The sequence below is a fragment of the Panthera pardus genome, unplaced genomic scaffold, assembly GCF_024362965.1.
Source record: "Panthera pardus isolate Hobbes unplaced genomic scaffold, ASM2436296v1 HiC_scaffold_8, whole genome shotgun sequence".
Classification (NCBI taxonomy): domain Eukaryota; kingdom Metazoa; phylum Chordata; class Mammalia; order Carnivora; family Felidae; genus Panthera; species Panthera pardus.
Genome location: NW_026527013.1, coordinates 98,983,471 through 99,004,222, shown reverse-complemented (window position 1 = coordinate 99,004,222; position 20,752 = coordinate 98,983,471). Strand labels below are relative to the sequence as shown.

The following is a 20,752-nucleotide window of genomic DNA, read 5'->3' as shown; positions in this document are numbered from 1 at the left end:
ACTTGACAAAAATGGAAAGATACAGAATATACTGTTCATCCTGACTTCTTTTACTCAAATAATATTTGTGAGATTCATCCACGTTTGTGTGTATTTTTACTTTGTTGTTTTTCTTTGTTGTATGTATAGTATTCCTCTGTAGGATTCTTTCCTAATTTGCTTATTCATTTTGCCATTGGTAGACGTTTTCACACTTCCAGTTTTGGCAGCTGCAAATAATGTACTTTGAACATTCTTTTATACATCTTTGGGATGTGAGTGTGGCGAGCATTTCTAGGAGTAGAATTTCTGGGTCATAGAAAATGTGTTTATTTGACTCCCATAGATACTGCCAAACAGTTTTCCAGAGTGTTTGTGCTAGTTTACATTCACACTGTCAGTGTGTAAGAGTTCTCTTTATTCTATGTCTTGGCTAACACTTGGTATTACTAGTCATTTTTATTTTAGTGATACTTCACCATGTGGCTTTAATTTGCATTTTTTGGATTATTACTGGGTTGTGCAACGTTTAGAAAAGATTTACTCGCCTTTCGGGCATCCTTTTAGTGGTGTTGTGTTTGTCTGGTAGAGAGTGTTCACAGGTTGTGTATCTTACAGATAACTTCACTCTCAGACTTGTACTTCCACTCACTTAATAGAGCCCCAAGGAATAGAAATTGTTGATTTTAATGTAGTTAAATGATCAGCATTTTCTGGTACAGATACTGCTTTCTGTATCCTGTTTAAGAAATCTTTGCTTACCACAAGGTCATGAAGATAGTATCTCCTATGTTATCTTCCAGAAGTGTTTTCGTTCTCCTTTCAGATTTATATTTTTACTCTTTCTAGAATGTGTTTGGGTTTTTTTGTTTACTTTTGCGTGTAGTGGGGGTCACTCCCCAGCACCCCCCCCCCCCCGCCCCGGATATCTAGTTTCCCAGCACCATTTATTGAAATGATTGCTCTCTTATTGCCCTACAGTGATACAGTGTGATAAATCATTCCTCTGAACTCTGTTCTTCTGTAATTGTCTTTCTGCAGCATCCTATACTTTCTTAATTACTACAGATTTGTAATAAGTCTTGATTTCAGATGAATCCTCCAACTTTATTTTTTAAGATTATCATGGCTGTTTTTGGTCTTTTGAATTATTAAAACAATTTTAGAAAAAGTAGTTTTCACAAAAATCCTGCTGAGATTTTGAATGCTGTTGCATCGAATGTTTGTAGTATGTTTATGTATATCTATATGTGTATAAATTTTTGACTGCCTTAAGGTTTCTTTGAAGTATTTAAATAAAAGCTTATTTAGTAATAAATGTTAGTCTGCCTGTTGCACTGCATTTGGAAAATGTAAGTTGGCGAAGACACAAATTTTGAAAGGGACAGTATATATCTGTGATTCATCATCTAAAGATGCTAGTGGATGTCTGCCATTTTGTAGATGGGTCTGTTGCCAGTAGGAATCCATGCTAAACCTTTCAGAAGGAAGGAACAGGACCTATATTTTACCTCTGAACTAAAAAGTAAGCATAGTTTTTAAAAAAATACATAAATATTAGTCGATTTATATTATGTTAACACATTGAATATAACAAATGGAACGGAACTTCAGAATACTCAGAATTTGAACATCACTGATACTGTCAAATTTTGACTAATGTAGTGGGAGAAGCGATGTACAAAAGAGAGTAAATCATGGTGGCAAGCAAGCAGGATAGGAAGAGGAAAGAGGAAATGGTATTTCTTGATGGTCTTAGTCATTTAACCAAAGTAAAGAAATAATAAATAAAGTCACATTATATTAATCCTAAATCTCTATACCATTATATAAGGAGATATTCATAAAAACTTCAATTTGTAATATTTAAGGCCTTACCTCTTTAAAATATACATTTTTTGAGTATCAATGTGATTTCCTTTTTTTTTTTTTTTTTTTTGAGCATTGCTTTTATGCTAGATCAGGGACAATAGACTTCTTCTGTAAAGGACTAGAGAGTAAATATTTTAGAGCTTTGTGGGCCTTAGGGTCTCTGTCACAACTAGTCAACTCTGTTGACTATTCCCATGGACAGTGTGTAAATGAATGAGTATGGCTGTCTTCCAATAAAACTTTACTTATCAAAACAGTTGGTGGACTAGTGGAACATAAGTTTTCTTACCGGTCCACCAGAGTATTAACAGGAACATATACAAGTTGATGATGTTAATACTAGGGATTAAGACACCTAATGGGTATGTTCTGATGATATTTGGGTGATTACAATGATTTATGAAACCAAGAAGTTCTCCTCTGTACACAATATGGTTTGGTTGTCTTTGTTGAGAAAGTGGCTTTTGGGGCACCTGGGTGGCTAAGTCGGTTAAGCGTCCAACTTCGGCTCAGGTCATGATCTCACAGTTTGTGAGTTCGAGCCCTGCGTCAGGCTCTGTGCTGACAGCTCAGAGCCTGGAGCCTGCTTCGGGTTCTGTGTCTCGCTCGCTCTCTCTGCCTCTCCCCTGCTCACACTCTGTCTCTCTCTGTCTCAAAAATAAATAAAACATTAAAAAAAAAAAAAAAGACTGAGAAAGTGACTTTTGAGCACAAATTTGAAAGAGGTAGGGGAATTGATCATATAGATACAGGGATGGAGGAAGGGGAGAGATTGTCCTAGACTAAAAGAATGGCTGTCGTCCAGGTTCAAAGACTGGACTGTAGTTGGCACATTTGAGGAACTACAAGGAGGACTTGTGTGAGTCAGAGAGAGCCTCATAGGAAAGGAGCTCAGAGAAGTAACAGATCAGATGAAGTAGTAAGGCTCTTCCGATCAAGGTTAGGGCTTGGACCTTGATGGTAAGTGAACTGGGAAACCATCATAGGATTTTTTTTTCTTTTTTTTTTTTTTTTTTTTTTAGCAGAGAAATGATATGAGCAGGTTTATGTTTTAACAGGATCACTTTGGCTGCTCCTTTGAGAATAGAGCATGGAAGGGACAGAGTAGAAAGAGAAGGATCAGTTAGAAAGCTATTGTAGTAATCCAGGTGAATGATCATGGTGGCTTGGACCTGAGGGAGGTGAGGGGTATTTTGAAGAGAAAATCAACAGAGTTCTCTGATGGATTGGATGTGGGCTGTGAAAGAAAGAGAGGAGGCAAGAATGATTCCAAAGTCTTTGGCCAGTTGGAAGGGTGGAGTTATCAACCAAGATGGGAAGGGCTGCAGGCTGGGGGTGGGAGGAGAACAGGAGCTAACTTTTGGATGTGGTAGTTTGATGCCTAACAGATATGTAAATGAGGATGTCAAATAGGCACTTAAATTGAGTGTGGAATTTGGGAGATAGAAATTTGGTAGTTATCAGCAAATAGTGCTTGAAGGCATTTAAGTGGATGAGAGAAAAGAATTAGTAAAGCGGGATATCTCTCAAATCTGACTATAAGAGTGGAGATACAGAAATGACAAGATTAAAAAATCTTCCTATGAGAGCTTACATTTTAGGGAGAAGGTGAACAAATATATGGTGATCTGTAACGTAAAGCAATCTAAGTGGGTAGGAGAGATAGATGCTATCTGAGCTGCCCTAGAGCAACAGTGTCTGAACACTGAGGTGACATGTGGGCTGTGGATGCCAGGATCTTGGAGCTGTGGAGGTCTGGAGGTGATGTTCACATGGAAGGTGCTGTGACAGTCTAGGCAGGAGATAATGGAGTCCTGGACTGGACTTGTACCTCTGGACCCACCAGGGTCATTCATGAGAATCAATCAATCGTATGTGACTTGGCTGTGGGGGAAAAGGAGGTCAAAGAAAAGGAGGGAGGACCCAATGGTAGCTGCTGAGCTTGTTCTGCTCTAGAGATATATGGTGTTACATAATCTCTTTAGAGAAGGAAAGTACCTGTCATTTTTATCTTTAAGTTTATTGATCACTTATTACATACTTGCCTCTGGTCTGAATGCTTTCTATGTGATTTGTTACTTAATCCTCACAACCTAGGAGGTTTATACTATATAATTCTCATTTTTCTGATGAGGAAATGGCCTTGGGTTTTTTTGTTTTTTTGTTTTTTGTTTTAATTTTTATTTTAGAGAGACAGAGCACAAGCGGTGGAGGGCAGAGAGTGAGGGAGACAGAAGCAGGCTCCAGGCTCTGAGCTGTCAGCACAGCGACCAACGCGGGGCTCAAACCTATGAACCGTGAGATCATGACCCGAGTCGAAGTGTAACCAACTGAGCCACCCAGGTACTCCTCCTTGGGAAGTTTAAGTAACTTGTCCACAGTCATGGAGTTGCCAGGGTAGCAGCCTGGTGACAGCCAAGTGTTTGTTGTTGACCATGTCCTGCTGCCTCCCTCTGGTGGTGGTTGTGCTCTGTGAGGCGGGCTGCCTTCTTAGTGAAGGTAGGTGCCAACTGATCGGTAGTGGTTTCAGTCTATATCAGACATGAGGAGGATTTAATAATTTTTCATGAAGTAAAGAATAATAAGCAAATGCATTAGTAAGGAGTTTGTTTCTATGACTGCAGTGGAAAGTAATGATAAGGAAGAATGTACCCAGATTAGAGTTCTTGGTATATATAGAAAGTTGCCCTGGTGACACACATGTCCACGTAATTTGTTGCGTGCATTTGATATAGTCTCTACCCAGGAAGCTTTATCTTTTGACATGACCAGAATTCTAAGTACAGGGGGAGTCCTGGAGTGGTGGGAGGTAGGGAAGTGGTCCACGGGTGGAGGATGTTAGAGGAAGCCTTTGATTGAAATACGCAACGTAAGAGCTATGGGTGCCATTTGATGGAGTGCCCATCACAGGCCCCTGGGCAGGAGTTTTTATTTAATAGGAGAGGCAGTTGGGAGTCCCACAGGGTCTTCAGAGGACAGGGACCAGATCCAAATGATCCTTGGAAAAGGTAGGTTTTCTTGCATTAATTGGAGTGGGGCACAGCCAGAGGCAGACATGCCTATGATCATTGTGTGGGCTTTGCAGTACCCGTGTGAAGCAGGCAGATGACCACTCCCTTTATGTGAGTAGAGGAAGTGAAGGTCAGGGTTTGAAGGTGTGGCGTAGACACATTGTGGATAGTGATTTCTTACTTTCATTTCCCCAAGTTTCTTCTTTGAGGGTGCTCGGAAAGCAAAGCCTATTCCTTAGTATGAATTTTCAGAAAGAGTGTTTGTGTGTGTGTGTGGGGGGGGGGGGTGGTGGTTAATCTGACATATTTAGTGCACCCACCAGTGATTGGTCTCTTAATGATGCTAATTTAACTATTCCTATCCTTTGATATTTCTTCTGTTGTTGGATCTGCAGGAGGCAATAGTAATAGCTTAGCTCAATGGTAGTGGAGGACCTGAATCTTACTTTCGTCTGGCAAACATAACAATTGGACCCCCTGAAAATCCAAAGTATATTCTATACCACAGCACTTCCTTAGGTTGAAATCTAAAATTTTTACTTGCATAATGCTATTGCATGTTTTTCTGTTTCTTTAACTTTGTCTTTTTCATTACAGTGAACAAAATTTCATGAACTGTTTTATCATGCAATTTTAAAGTTATTCTTAGTATATGAGCATAAGCAACCACTTTCATTATGTATGTGGTATTGGTGTGTGTATGGGTCTGCATTTTTTTTTTTTTTTTTGCGGGGAGAGTTCTGCTGGTTTTTTTTTTTTTTAATTCTTTTTTTTTTTAACATTTATTTATTTTTGAGACAGAGAGAGACAGAGCATGAATGGGGGAGGGTCAGAGAGAGAGGGAGACACAGAATCTGAAACAGGCTCCAGGCTCTGAGCAGTCAGCACAGAGCCCGACGCGGGGCTCGAACCCACGGACAGTGAGATCGTGACCTGAGCCGAAGTCGGACGCTTAACCGACTGAGCCACCCAGGCGCCCCCTTTTTTTTTTTTTTTTAATTTTTTTTTTTTTAAACATTTGTTTATTTTTGAGACAGAGAGAGACAGAGCATGAATGGGGGAGGGTGAGTTCTGCCGTTTTTGATTGAACTTTAAAGACAGGAATTTTTGAAAGACGGGACTTCTCGAATCTGGGGCTCTGGGTAAGTGTCAGGGAGTCCATGAACAGCCATAGCTGTCAGTAATGCTTTGTCCAAATGAGCATTTGCTTTTAGCAGATCTCAAAGAGGTCAGTGATCTGCCAAAAGATAAGAATGGCTTTTTGTAGAGGGACAGATGAACAAGGAGACATATTTCTTATTTAAGACTTCTCCAGCTGTTAAAAACTTCAGTTGTAATATAGTCTGTGCCTTGTGCCGCACTGGGGAAGTTTTGACTGGCCCGCTGCTTCAGCTCTGTCAGTTGACCTGGAGTCCAAAAGAAACCAGCCCAGTTTTGCTCTTTTATTGGAAACTGCAGTGGCCTCTTGACCTTTAATCTTCGCTATTGAACGAGATTGTGCGTTTGGGTACCTTAAAGTATTGGTGTTTCCTGTTTATGTTAGTAAGTGTTACGTGAGAAAAGGATCCTCCTACTAGACAGTCATAAAGCTTGAAATTTTTAGCTTATTAAGGCTCTGAGAAACCCTGCAGAACAATAAACTCATCTAACTTTGTCGAACTTATTTGAACAGGACCTTTCTTTTGTGTGTGAGACCTACCCACGATCTACAGAACTAGTGGCATGATCTCTCATGCCCTTCTCTAGTTTATTCTTTGATGTGGATGGTAATGTGTCTGGAGGGGCCTTTCTGGGCTCACGGTTAGATTTGTCCCGTAACACCTGCTGTGGCGACAGTGGAGTTGGCACGCTCTGGGGATAGGCAGGCTGGGTGATGTGACGACATATGCGGAAACAGTCTGCTTCCGTCATTTTGACTCAGGGTGCAGAAAAGGAGCAGTTAAAATTATGGAAATAAGTTTTTGAAGGTATGCACCCAAACTTAATAATAAATATAAAAAGCTAGACGAATGGAAGTGTTAGACTAGAAGAGGACAGAACTCACCCAACATTTTTTTAAGCTCACTGGGAAGAAGATCATTTGTTGTCATGTTTGTAAAGACACTTGGAAAATGAAATATTCAAAAGCTAAGCGAGGGGAAAAATAGTTAAGAGTTGGAAGGAGCATTATTTGGGGGAAGTTCTTTGTTAATATTGATTCTGATTTGGGGGTTTCAGAAAAATTGTGTGTTATTTTGGTGAAAGAGGCTTACTGCTGTACAGTAGATTTTAGTTTTTATGTTAACTCTGAGACTCAAGTCCGTTTTCTTATACACATTCCAATAGAGAGTAAGAATATTGAATAAGAACAGTGTGAGTCTTGAAAGGAAATAATTTCCACACTGATAAGAATCGTGGCATGCCTGGGTACAGAGTGTCTTGACTGAGATCCCAGACACTGCTCAGAAGCTGTTCCAGTTCATTGGGTCAAAAATCCACTATTTACGAAAAGCTAAATACGGATTTGCACGATTGACCATAATGGGTTCAATTTTCAAAGATCGTAGTATCAGGGAGCACTTCCAGGTGGTGGGATAATTTGAGAGTCGTCCGTGCTCAAATGGCTACAATATTGTACTTGTTGCTACTTCATCACTCCATTTTAAAAATAGGACAGGGGTGGGGGGGAAGGCCTGTTGAAAAGGTGGAAGAATGTCAATTGGGGACTAAATCACAATAACCCTGTGAAGCCACTCCTTAGTTAACAACTGCCTGAAGGTTAGCTGTTCTTTAGAAGACTGTCGGTGTGGAGAGGCTGACTGGGGGCTTCTGCCCCTGTGGTGTGTGTGTGCATGTGTGGGTCAGGTGGAGGGAGAGGAGAACGTGTGAATAGGGGAGGTGTCGAGAACAGAAAGCTAACAGTAAATCCTAAAAGTTGGAGCACTGGGAAAATTTGACTATTTTAAGCTGTACTGCTCACTTAAAAATAGGAAAATTACACCATTATTCTTTCAGTATGAGGGAGAGATAAAAATACAGTTTTTCTAAATTGGAAAATTTGCTGTAATCTTGCTGCTAATGACTGATTTCTTCCAACAGTTGCAAGGCAGTTTTTGCTCTGATAGGTTGATAAAGGAAACAAAATCAAGAACATATTGGAAGTTCTCAGAGAAAATTACAGTTTAGGTATGTGTTGGGGGTGGATAGTTAGACATTTTAATTGAAATAAAACAGTTTTATACTAATATGGGATCACTGTGGGTGTGCATTTGTAGTACATCTGCTCTTGAAGCATTTCAGTAGGGTTAGATATATGTTCATGCTTTTGCAAGAACATTATTTTTGATTACATCTGTCTAAGGAAACTAGCTTAGGAAATTGGTTTGTAAAACAATATAGATATATTTGCATTTAGAGAATGAGTTAGGGATTCCAAGTACTGCTTTAAAAAGTTGGAATGTTTCGGTTGTGTTCTCTAGGGGTGAAGAAAGTTAACAATAATTAATGCAACAGATGATTAAAAACAAGCTTGTACGTCTGGAGAGTGACTAATCTGTGCCTTCAAACATCACTTTAACGGACCTACTTTTGATGTTATTAAAGACTGCTAATGGTTCATTCTACCCAATTGAAAGTAACTTTTCTAGCATATAGATTGAAAATATCTCAGTTGACCACTCACTTTCAATTAAAAAAATTTTTTTTTTAATGTTTATTTATTATTGAGAGACAGAACATGAGCATGGGAGGGGTAGAGAGAGAGGGAGACACAGAATCGGAAGCAGGCTCCAGGCTCTGAGCTGTCAGCACAGAGCCCGATGCGGGGCTCGAACTCACAAACCGCGGGATCATGACCTGAGCTGAAGTCAGAAGCTCAACCGACTGAGCCATCCAGGCGCCCTGCTGTCTATTTTAGATAATGCATGTGATAGAAGATTAATACAAATGCTAGGTATCTGCCAGCCTTTAACCTTTTTTTTTATTTTTGTGTACCAACATTTGCAGTAATGAGTTAAACAGTGTAGTAATCTTGTGGATTCATAGAGCCATCAGATTTTAGAATAGGAAGGATTCTTACCAATAAGATCATGGGTTTTTGTTGTGATAGCGTGGAGGTGTTCATTACCACTGTGGACTCCCTGGTTCCATCTCGAGTCTACTGAATTAAAATCTTAGGGCATGGGGCTTGGGAATTTGTTTTAAAGAAGCTCTCCAAGGATATGTCATTTACACTGCAGTGGAATAATGGCTGGTGTAGTTTCTGGCTTTCTTTCATGAATATGGAAACAGGCCCAAAGAGAAGGGAAAGTGACTGGTTTTATAGGAACAACTTTGTTTTCTGGCTCTGTGAGGTGGAGGATGCTTTTTCTAGGATGCCCGTGACTTCATCAGAGTAGTCCTGTCCCTCTCTAAGTACAGAATTGGAAGAGTTGGAAATTAGCCCTCAGTTTTACATACACCAGCACCACAAAAGTATGACTTGGGTACAATATTCAGCCCAGCTTGCCTGTGTGTGTGCAGTGTGCGTGTGTGCTTACTTTTTGAAAGCTACTTATCACCACTGTACCTACATGTTCAGAATAATAATAATAGCAAGTATACGGGGGCTTACAGAGAACTCCGTTTTAATGAGAAGGGCCGCATGTGTGAAGTACTTACTGTGTACTTACTCTATTTTAATGGCACCCATTTTCCCCCTAGAACTTTCTTGAGCGAGTGTGGATTGTAGCCAGAATACTTCTTTCCTCTCCAGACCCTTAACTGTGATTAATATAAAAAGGCACTTGTCAAAAGGGTTTGAAATGGCAGCCTTGATACTGGAGCATGTGGCAGTAGAGATAGGTCTCCATCCACTCACTCCATTATGTTATTTAACTTACTAATTCAACAATTTGTCTTTTGCTCCCTGCTTAAAATACGATGGCCATATATGCTGTTGTTAACAATATCAGCAGGGTGGGATATTATTTCCCTTAGAGTGAAACCACAACTTTCTTTGAGGATTAGGCATGTGTTAGAAAAAAGCACCCCGGCAAAGCTGTTCAGAGAGAAAGTGCGGGTTGTTCGCCAACTCTCCCTCTGCCTCCAAGAGGGATTTCTTTCCGGTTTAATAGAAACATCCTTTTTGTGTTATTGTATTAATGAAATTTTTAGGATCCATGGGAGAGATATTATGCTTCAGTGTTTAAAATAAAGTAGCTTGATGAACCTTTTTTATTTGAATGGGAAACCAGTTTTCCTTGATTTGCAGCTTCAAAAAGTGGATCTTTTGGAAATTAAAGTGCATTAATTTAGTTATTCTGTGTGGAAACAAGAACATAGAAAGTTAAATTTGCATAAGTGAAGACCTCGATGATTTCAGATTACAGTGTGGTGGAGGTTAAGGAATAAGGGTCCATAGAATTTGTAAAAACAAATTCAGTCTAACCACTTAATGGCATGTGCAAGTAATTTGCCAATTAAATAGTCCTACTATCTGAAAGATCTTCAAAGTAAAGAGTGGAGGTTCTTAATCGTTCTTAATTTCATACTTTCAAAAACATAATAGAAAATTACTAAATTTTTGATCACTTTTCATTCAAAAGTTTAATGTATGAGCTAAGAGAAGGATGGATTTTAAGTATTTGAGGAAAATTACTGCTTTTTGAGAAATGTATATGATATTTCCAAATCACACTGTGCCTGCTTTTTTTTTTTTTTGGTATCATTTGTAAATATTTGATTCCCAGATAACAATTTTTATTATCATTAAGACTTGAGATTTTGGAGTTTTACCATTTTGATGGTCACCTACTATGTTTAGAGCATTGTGATAGGCACATTTAGCTCCAGAACAGTGCTCCAAGATAGATATTTTACTCCCATTTTACAGAGAGAATTGAGTCAGAGTAAATAATTTGCTTAATGTCACTCACTAGTAAGAGGCAGATCTGACAGTCCCAGGTTTAAAAAAAAAAAAAAAAAAACTTTATTGAAATAAAATGCATCTACTTAAAGTGTATCATGTAGAGGTTTTTAGTATATTCACAGATATGTGAAACTATCGCCACAATTGTACAACATTTTCATCACCCCAGGTATATTTTTCTCTCTCCATACCTTAGCAGTCCTCACTCCCCCTTCCTGTTTTCTCCTTGTCCCTCTAGTCATAGGCAACCACTAATCTAATAAGCATTTGCTTATTCTGGAAATTTCACATAAATGGAATCATACAAAATGTGGCCTTTACAGACAGGCTTCTTAATATGTTTTCAATGTTCATCCATGCTGTAGCATGTTACAGTACTATATTCCTTTTTATTGACAAATAATACATTATTATGGACATGCCACATTTTGTTTATCCATCCTTTAGTTAATGGACATTTGGATTGTTTTCGCTTTTTGGGCATTATGAATAGTGCTACCATGAACATTTGTGTACCAGTTTTTATGTGAACATATGTTTTCATTTCTCTTGGATGTATACCTAGGGGTAGAATTGTCAGGGGATTTGGTAACTATTTTTAACTTTTTGAAGAACTGCCAAAATGTTTTGCTAAGTGACTACGTGGTTTTACATCCCCACCAGCAATTTATGAGGGTTTTGATTTCTTCATATCCTCGCCAATGCTTGTTATTAGTGGGGATAAAGTGATTATCTCATTGTGATTTTGGTTTGCATTTCCTTGATGGCTAATGATGTTGAGCATCTTCTCGTGTTTATTGGCTGTGTATATGTCTTCTTTGGAAAAATGTCTACTCAAATCCTTTGCCCACTTTTAAAATTGGATGATTTGTCCTTTTATTATTGAGGTGTAAGAGTTCTTTCTATCTTCCAGAGTCCTTTCTTTATCGGATACATGATATGCAAAATTTTCCTCCCATTTTGTAGTCTGTCTTTTCACTTTGTTGGTGGTATCCTTTGGAGGACAAAAGTTTTAAATTTTGACAAAATTCAGTTTATGTATTATTTTCATGTGTTATGTGTGTCATAATCTAAAAAACCATTCTTAATCCAAAGCCACAGAAATTTATGCCTATGTTTTGCAATAAGAGCATCACAGTTTTAGCTTTTACACTTAGGTCTTTGCTCTGTTTTGAGTTAGTTTTTGTATATGGTGTGAGGTAGGGTTTCTAACTTCTTTCTTTTGCATGTTTGGATATCCACTTGTCCTACAACCATTTGTCAAAAAGACTGATCTTTCCATTTTGAATTGTCTTGTCATTCTTGTTGAAAAGCAGTTGACCAAAAATGTGTTTATTTCTTGACTCTCAATTCCATTCCATTGGTCTGTATATCTGTCTTTAGGCCAGTACTACACAGTCTTAATTACCGTAGCTATGTAGTAAATTTAAAATGCAACTTTATTCTTTTTCAAGGTTGTTTTGGCTATTCTGGCTCCCTTGAATTTCCATATGAATTTTAGTATCAGGTTGTCAACTTCTGCAAAGAAGCCAACTAGAATTTTGATGGGATTACACTGAATCTGTTGAGCACTTTGGGGGAATAGGTCTTCCAGTCTATGAAAATGGGCTATTTTTCCATTTATTTAGGTCTTTAATTTATGTCAACAATGTTTTGTAGTTTTGAGATTATATGTTTTGCTTGCCTGTTGTTAAATTTATACTTAAACATTGTATTCTTTTTGAGGCTGTTGAAAATGGAATTGTTTTCTTAATTTCATTTTCGTGTCTAGAAATGTCTTGTTGGACTAATTTATTGTATGGTTTTAACAGTTCTAATCGTTCTAATAGTTTTTTAGTGGATTCCTTAGGACATTCTATACACAACATCATATTGTCTATGACCCAGCTCTAAAAATCACAACTTTTTCTACTATAACCATACTCTATAGCCTGGGAAATTTATTATCTTAGGAGAAATTAGTTGACTTTTTGAAGTTATATTTAGGAAAGAAACAGTTGCCAGTTTCTAATTGTCTTTTTAGAATCTTTAAAAAACTACAGTAGACTTTTAGGCCGCAAACATTTGTGGGGAAAGCAGAGTCCCACAAATAAAATCAACGGATCCTTGTGCTTATTTGGTGAGGTCTTGCTTTCAATAATATTGCCGTTATTTGGTGATATTATGGGAACTGTATGCCTTCCAAACATAGTTTGTTTGGCACAGACTGAAATAACAATGATTATACTTTAAGAGATAAGCATTCTAATTTGTTTTTACTTTCAGGAGGAGTAGTGCCTGAGCTAAGAAAAGTATGACTTTAAATACCCAAAACATATAATCTGATGCTTCATTGCGATTTCAGTGCTAATTCAGTTTTGCTTCTTTGCCTGTCTGACCTCAACCTGGGGGTAAGATTTTAAGCCTTGTGTTTTAGACTAGGAGGGATCTTCTACTCACTCCTTTTAAGTTAGTGATAAATCTGCCATGTGATGGTTATTTGAAAGCCGTCAGCTGGTAAGTTACGAGTTCTAGTTACATATGCAGTTCACTGAGCCCAATAAGTAACCAAAAAGCCTAGGATATTTAGGGTTTCCACTTTCCCATCCAGGAATACAAGTTAGGTTTGGAAAGGCCAGGGGATGGTAAAGGTGTAGGTAGGATGGCCTTCAGGTTGGTTCCTGGAGTCTTTCATCATAAAGCTCACAAATTTCCCATGGGAGCCAGAAGACAGAGCAGAATTTGAAAATCACTTTGGTTATTAGTTTCTGATTTTCCAGCTATAAAATAGGAGGAGTACTCTTACTGATCATTGCCTTACAAGGCATGGAGAAATCTTAAAACAATAAAATGTTAAATGAGAAAGCTATTTGTGCTTCCTGAAAGGAAAAAAGAATATTAACCTGAGGTGTCTTCCAAAGTGAAGGGGGGAAATTCCAGGACCCTATTGTCACTGTTGGTCTCATAGAGGTTTCTGTTCATGAAGCTACAGGAAAATGTGGAGCCCAAGCATTTCAGAAAGCACGTGCCCCAGAATGACTTATCAGAGCAGGAGGAAGTGCTCTCTGACTTAGGAACCCATTCAGTGTTTTTGGAGAAAATGTGTGAGTTTTCAGGGTGGTAAAATTTAATGTTTTAATTCTTTAAAAGAGTTGATTAGTGGTGAAAATGAGTAGAAATATTGGTCGTTTTCCTCTTTAGCAAGAATCCTCCTTTCCCCTTGAACAATCATCTGGTTTGTCCAGTTAGAACGACTTGGCAGTCTCACGATAGCAGAGTACGTAAACCTCTGGTAGGTAAGTGAGGAAACTTTTGTAGAAATTATACTAAATGGTAAAAAAATAAACAAAAAACAACGAACAAACAGAAACCCCTGGGTCTTTTTCTCTGCAGTGTCCCAGGATCAGCTCTTCTTCCCACAGCAACCTTTCCTTCACCATAAATGTGGCATCCACATTTATGCTGGTGAGTGAGGCTAGTGTCTGCAACTACCCGGAGCAGGATCTGTCATGTCTCAATGACCCCAGGTGGCTTTGGTCCAGAGCGCTCTGATTGGAGCCTTAATTCACTTCAGAGGAAATGAACCCTTCTTCATGCTATTTGCCCTCCACTGAAAAACTCCCTCACAGATTCATCTCAGTAAATCCTTGGCAGCCTTCAGGACCCAGTTCACGTTCTGTCTTTTCCAAGAAGCCTCGTTCTCTTGTGTCAGTGCCTCCCTCCTTCAGCTTCTGTTTCCTTACCACAAGTAGCAGGTTAGCACTTAAAGTGGAATAGTGTTGGGATCTGCTGTTTAGTTATGTCTTGTGGATTAGACTTGGATACGGCACCGTGTCTTCTACCACCTTTCCACTTCCCACATGGCTGGTGCAGTGCTCATAAGCTGGTGCTACTTCCAGGTTGATAGCTTGCTAGCTGGGGACTGGCGTTCTTACCATAGCCAGAACATCTGGGAGCTGGTAATGGAGCACATAATGATTCAACCATTCTATATGTTACTGGGTGCTCACCATGATATTTAAATTTTTTTTTAAGTTTATTTATTTTTTGAGAGAGAGAGAGACACAGCACAAGCCAAGGACAAGGAGAGAGAGGGAGAAGGAGACACAGAATCCGAAGCAGGCTCCAGGCTCTGAGTTATCAGCGCAGAGCCCAACGTGGGACTTGAACTTACCAACTGTGAGATCATGACCTGAGCCGAAGTTGGATGCTTAACCAACTGAGTCACCCAGGCGCCCCTACCATGATAAATGTAGTCATCATCTGTCACCACACAGCACTGTTACCATCTTATTGACTGTATTTCCTATGCTGTACTTTTCATCTCTATGACTTACTTATTTCATAACTGGAAGTTTGTATCTCTTAATCCACTTTATTTCACTCATCCTCTCATACACCTTCCCTCTGGCAATCACCAATCTGTTCTTTGTGTTTAAGAGTCTACTTTTTTAATCTTTTGGCTGTTGCTCATTTGTTTCTTAAATTCCACATATGAGTGAAATCATATGATACTTGTCTTTCTCTGTCTGACTTATGTCACATTATACCCTCTAAGTCTATCCTTATTATTGCACATGACAAGATTTCATTCATTTTTATGGCCGAGTAATATTCCATTATTTATACACACACACACATACATACATACATACATACATACATACTATATCTTCTTCATTCATCTATGGATGGACACTTGGGTTCCATATCTTTGCTATTGTAAATAATGCTGCAGTAAACATAGGGGTGCATATATCTTTTCAAATTAATGTTTTTGTGTTCTTTGGATAAATACCCAGTAATAGAATTACCTAATGATACAGTGTTTCCATTTTTAATTTTTGAGGAACTTCTGTACTATTTTCCACAGTGGCTATACCAATTTGCATTCTTACCAACAGTGCGTGAGGGTTTCTGTCTCTCCACATCCTTGCCAGCACTTGTTATTTCTTGTCTTTTTGATTTTAGTCATTCTGACAGTTGTTCAAATAGCTCATTGTGGTTTTGATTTGCATTTACCTTTCCCTAATGATTAGTGATATTGTGCATCTTTTCATGTGTCTGTTGGCCATCTGTACGTCTTCTTTGGAAAAATGTCTGTTTGGGTCCTTTGCCCATTTTTTAAATTTTTTTAGAGTGAGAGTGTAGGGGAGGAGCAGAGGGAGAAAGGGAGAGAGGGAGAATCTTAAGCAGGCTGCAGGCCCAGTGCAGAACCTGATGAGGCGATGGATGGATCTCATGACTATGAGATCACAACCTGAGCCAGAATCAAGAGTCGGCTCAACCGACTGAATCACCCAGGCGCCCCTCCTCTGACCATTTCTTAATCAGGTTTGTTTTTTGGTGTCAAGTTGTAAAACTTCTTTATATATTTTCAATATTAACTCAAGATATATTATTTGCAAATATCTTCTTCCATTCAGTAGGTTGCCGTGTTGTTTTGTTGATGATTTTCCCTTCACTGCACAAAAGCTTGATATTTTGATGTAGTCCCACTAGTTTATTTTTTCTTTTGTTTCCCTTGCCTGAGGGTATATATCTAGATAAATGTTGCTATGGCCTCTGTCACAGATATTTTACTGCCTATGTTTTCTTCTAGGAGTTTTATGGTTTTATAAATGTGAGACACATTTAGGTCTTTAATACATTTTTATTTTATTTTTGTCTGTGGTGTAAGCAGGTAGTCTAGTTTTATTTTTTTGCATGTATCTGTCCAGATTTCCCAACACCATTTGTTGAAGAGACTCTCTTTTCCCTATTGTGTAATCTTGTTGCCTCCTTTGTCGTAGATTAACTGACTCTAAAAGTGTGGGTTTAGTTCTGGGTTTTCTGTTCTGTTCCATTGATTTATATGTCTCTTTTTTGTGCCAATACTGTACTGGTTTGATTACTACAACTTTGTAATATATCCTGAAATCTGGACTGTGGTACCTCCAGCTTTGTTCTCCTTTTTCAAGATTGGTTTGGCTATTTGGGGACTTCTGTGGTTCCATACAAATTTTAGGATTATTTGTTCTAGTTCTGTGAAACATGCTGTTGCTACTTTAATAGGGATTGCATTCAATCTGTAGATTGCTTTGGGTAGTGTAGACATTTTAACAGTGTCCTTCCAAACTGCACTGGAAGGAAATAGAAAATTTGGACAGACCAATTACTAGTAATGAAATTGAATCAATAATCAAAAAGCTCCCAGCAAACAAAGGTCTGAGACTGGATGGCTTTACAGGTGAATAATGCCAAACATTTAAAGAAGAGTTATTACCTATTCTTCTCAGACTATTCCAAAAATAAAAGAGGAAGGAAAGTTTCCAAATTCATTCTACGAGGCTAGCATTGTGCTGATACCAAAACCAGACAAAGCCACTACAAAACAAGAAAACCACAGGCGAGTATCTCTGATGAACATAGATGCAGAAGTCCTCAGCAAATACTACCAAACTGATACTGTATGTAGAAAACCATAAAGACTCTGCCAGAAAACTCTTAGAACTGATAAATGAATTCAGTAAATCACAGGATACAAAGTCAATATACAGAAATCTGATGCATTTCTGTGTATTAGTAAAGAAGTAGCAGAAAGAGAAATTAAAATAATCCCATTTACAATTATACCAAAAAGAATAAAATACCTAGGAATAAACTTAACCAAGGAGGTTAAAGACCTGTACTCTGAAAATAAGAAAACACTGATGAAAGAAATTGAAGACAGTGCAAACAAATGGAAAGGTACCCCATGCTCATGGATTGGGAGAACCGATGTTATTAAATCCTCAAGAACTTTTTAATAACTTGATAAATGACTGTGTTTAAGACTTGTATAGCACTATATGTGTTTATGTATATGTTTCCTGCCACTAAAGATTGAATTATATCCAGTGTGTCTAGAAAATCATATTTGTTGAAACAAAACATGTGATATGATGATGTTAGATTTAGCTTATTACTTGGGTTTGGTTTCCTACTGCCTTTTAAGCGTGTGTGTGTGTGTGTGTGTGTATTTTTTTTTTTTCTCTTTATGGGTAGGATTGTTAATTTTGATTTCTTGACTGCATGAAGATTCCAACTTTTATTTTTGCCATGGTTTTATTACCTGTGTGGTTTTAAAGTTGAGTTACTTTTTACAAGAAGAAAGGAGCAATACCCTTTTAATAATGGATTGTACAAGGATAAACCTCATTTGTTTCAATCAATCTTTCTTTTCTCTTTTCAGAGGACGTTAAGCAAGTTTTTGGACAGACCACAATTCATCAACATATTCCATTTAACTGGGATTCGGAATTTGTGCAACTACATTTTGGAAGAGAAAGAAAAAGACACCTGACATATGCAGAATTCACTCAGTTTTTACTGGTGAGTGTAGCTCTTAGAGAGTAAATAAGTAAAACTGGGATCCTGGTTTACCTGAAAATTGCTAACCTGCCCAGACCATTCTTTTGGAAGTATTTGTTTATTAGTGTGTAGAAACGATAGGATTAGATGGGTTCGTATAGACTGGGTAGAACCCTTTCACATTGAAAAGGAATATTCACTGAGGCCCCAGGAAATCAAGTGATTTGCTGAAAAGCTACATAAATCAGGAGGGGGCAGAATTGGAACTTGAATTTTTGGCTTATGATTGGTTCCACTGCTATTTACCAATATTTTGTTTTTCCTTGAGAAATGAACATGTCACCATTGGCATCTAACTGCAGAATTATTTCTCTTGAGGCCTTTTACAGACAAAGCATGGGGTCTGCAACCTGACTCCATATTGAAATTGCCTGGCGAGCTTTAAAAACTATTGTTATTTAGGTTCCCCACCTCTAGAGGTTAGATTTGATTGGGGAGGTGGGTGGGGAAAACCTGGGCATCGGGGTATTGAAAGCTTCACAGGTGCTTTTCATGTTTGAGGTGCCAAGTTTGAGAATCACTGTTCACTTTTGTCCTCATCCAGGGTTGAACTCTGGGAGTTGTTTACATTTCTGGGGTGCACCTTCCTTGGCCTAGTTCTTCACACCTTCCTCTTATCACCCCCACCCCCATTATGTTCACATCATTGAGCCACTGATGATGCCAATGGAAGAGTAGTAACAACATATGTTACAGTCTAGTTTTCTCCCTGAAGTATGCTTTGTTAATTATTTTAATTCTAATATTAACATTTAGTCACTAGAGGTCAAATCTGTGTGGTCTGTAGGCTATATGAGAAACCACTCTTTCTTTCAGACTTCATGCATTTGTTTTATTTCTCTAACAATTAAATTTTATTTCTGTTTTATTAAATATAATTTTAAAAGATATATGTAAGGCCATTACTTTTCTGTGTTTAAATTCTGGGTCTTGAGGGAAGATTTACCAGGGAAATCACCTTTTATTCACTAGAAATGTCCTCAGGGAGTATCCTGATGCCCCTATTTCTTTTGTGTGCCCACAACTTTGCCAGAGCCTTCTGAGAAATGGTTGGAAAGTGGAGTGGAGTGGATATGGAGGGCACAAGAACACACACCTGTCCCATATGCTGTATTGTGTAGGCAGTTAGCATTTTGTGGTATCTACACCTAGGCACCAGCATATGTAATAGGTGGACTTTAATAGGTACTTCTCTTTTTGACTTTTAAAGGTATTGTTATGATATATAAAATTTGTCATTCTATTTTGTTTGCTTTTATTTTCCTAGCCTTAAAACAAGATATTTTAAGCATACCTTTGTATTTTTATTTTAAATGTTAATGTCTACGAATCCCCATTTTCAGTTCTATATAAACACAAACCTACTTAAATAACTCAGGAGGAGAATGGAATGTGAGTTGTTGGATTTTGCTGTTGTTTACACAAGACATTGGCGCGCAGTAGGAGGTGGTATTCATTTTGATGAGGAATAATTACAATAATGCTATTGAGACAAATGCCTCAAATTGACTTTATGGAACACAGCCTAATTAACTTTTAGCCTTAATGGGATGTTAGCAATAGTAAGGATGATCATGTTTCCCTTTTAAGCAGGTATCAATTATGCTGAATTGAGTCGGCTGTAAGCCACTCCAGCAGCTTCTAGGCCTTCTTCAAGATATGGAGAAGCTAGAGTCAAAGATTAGATGACTCAAGGATTACTGATTGTTTCTAGCTACAACTTGTTGGCATTCACTTACATTTGACTCCTTTTTACAGCGGTAAATGGAAAAACATCCCACAGTCCTGCATGGGATGATTTTGACTTTGTAGCCCGAATACAAGTGCTTGCTGAACATACACTAGGTTCAAATGGTAATGGTGGATAATTATCTGTTAGGGCCTTGCCTTTGTGTTCCACTCTAGGTCCACATTTAAAGGAATTAATGGATGTATCATGGTAGACTTTATGTGAATGTCAGTGAAATAGCCAGTTTTGACGTCTACTGTAGGGTCACCCCTTCTCCCCACCCAACCCACCCACTCAGATGTTTTGTCTGCTTCCTTTGAACTCTTTTCTGAAGGCAGCTATAGCTTCAAACCTCTACTTCAAATGCTTTGTTTCTTCCTTTGGGCTCTTTTTTTCTAGGCAGGAACTTCTTAAAGATATGAGAGAGCTTAATCTCCTATATATTTTGGGCTCTTGCTTTGTCAAGCATGCACCCGCCTTTCTGCTCTAGGGCAGGGCTCACAAATAGGCACCAGCTCCCTGGCTGGCGCCAGGGCTGTGAAAGCAGATGCTTGGCCGCTTAAGACGTGAAAGGGCTGCCACCGTGCATGCTGCTACCTGTCACCTGACGAGGAAGAGGAGCGGCCATAGGGACAGCTGAGAAGTGTTTGTGTTTTCAGGGAGGCTTAGTGGTATGTAGAGAAAACACTGTTCAATCCCACAGAAGGTCTTAGACGGGAATTCGGGTTGGTTCCAGCCAACTCAAGTCTCACGTGCGTGAGTTACCTCTGCTTTATGTGTATACACCTGTTTGTGACTGGTGAGCAGAGCCATTGTCTGCAAGGTCAGGTTTCTCTTTTCCTCATTTAATAAATGTTTTACTGTATCTAAGCAAGTTTGAGTGTGTTATAAGCCACCATGTGG

The 20,752-nt window shown here is 38.5% G+C and overlaps 1 protein-coding gene across 6 annotated transcripts in view; it reads left to right on the top strand.

Moving 5' to 3' along the window:
* The window catches only part of SLC25A13 (solute carrier family 25 member 13), a 184,798-nt gene that overhangs the window by 74,197 nt on the left and 89,849 nt on the right, over positions 1 to 20,752 (top strand). For all 6 annotated transcript variants that reach the window (XM_019443388.2, XM_019443390.2, XM_053898411.1 and 3 more), the window contains one exon: positions 17,942 to 18,081. In XM_019443388.2, coding sequence (XP_019298933.2) covers positions 17,942 to 18,081 — 140 coding nt within the window. The remainder of the gene's footprint in view (positions 1 to 17,941; positions 18,082 to 20,752) is intronic.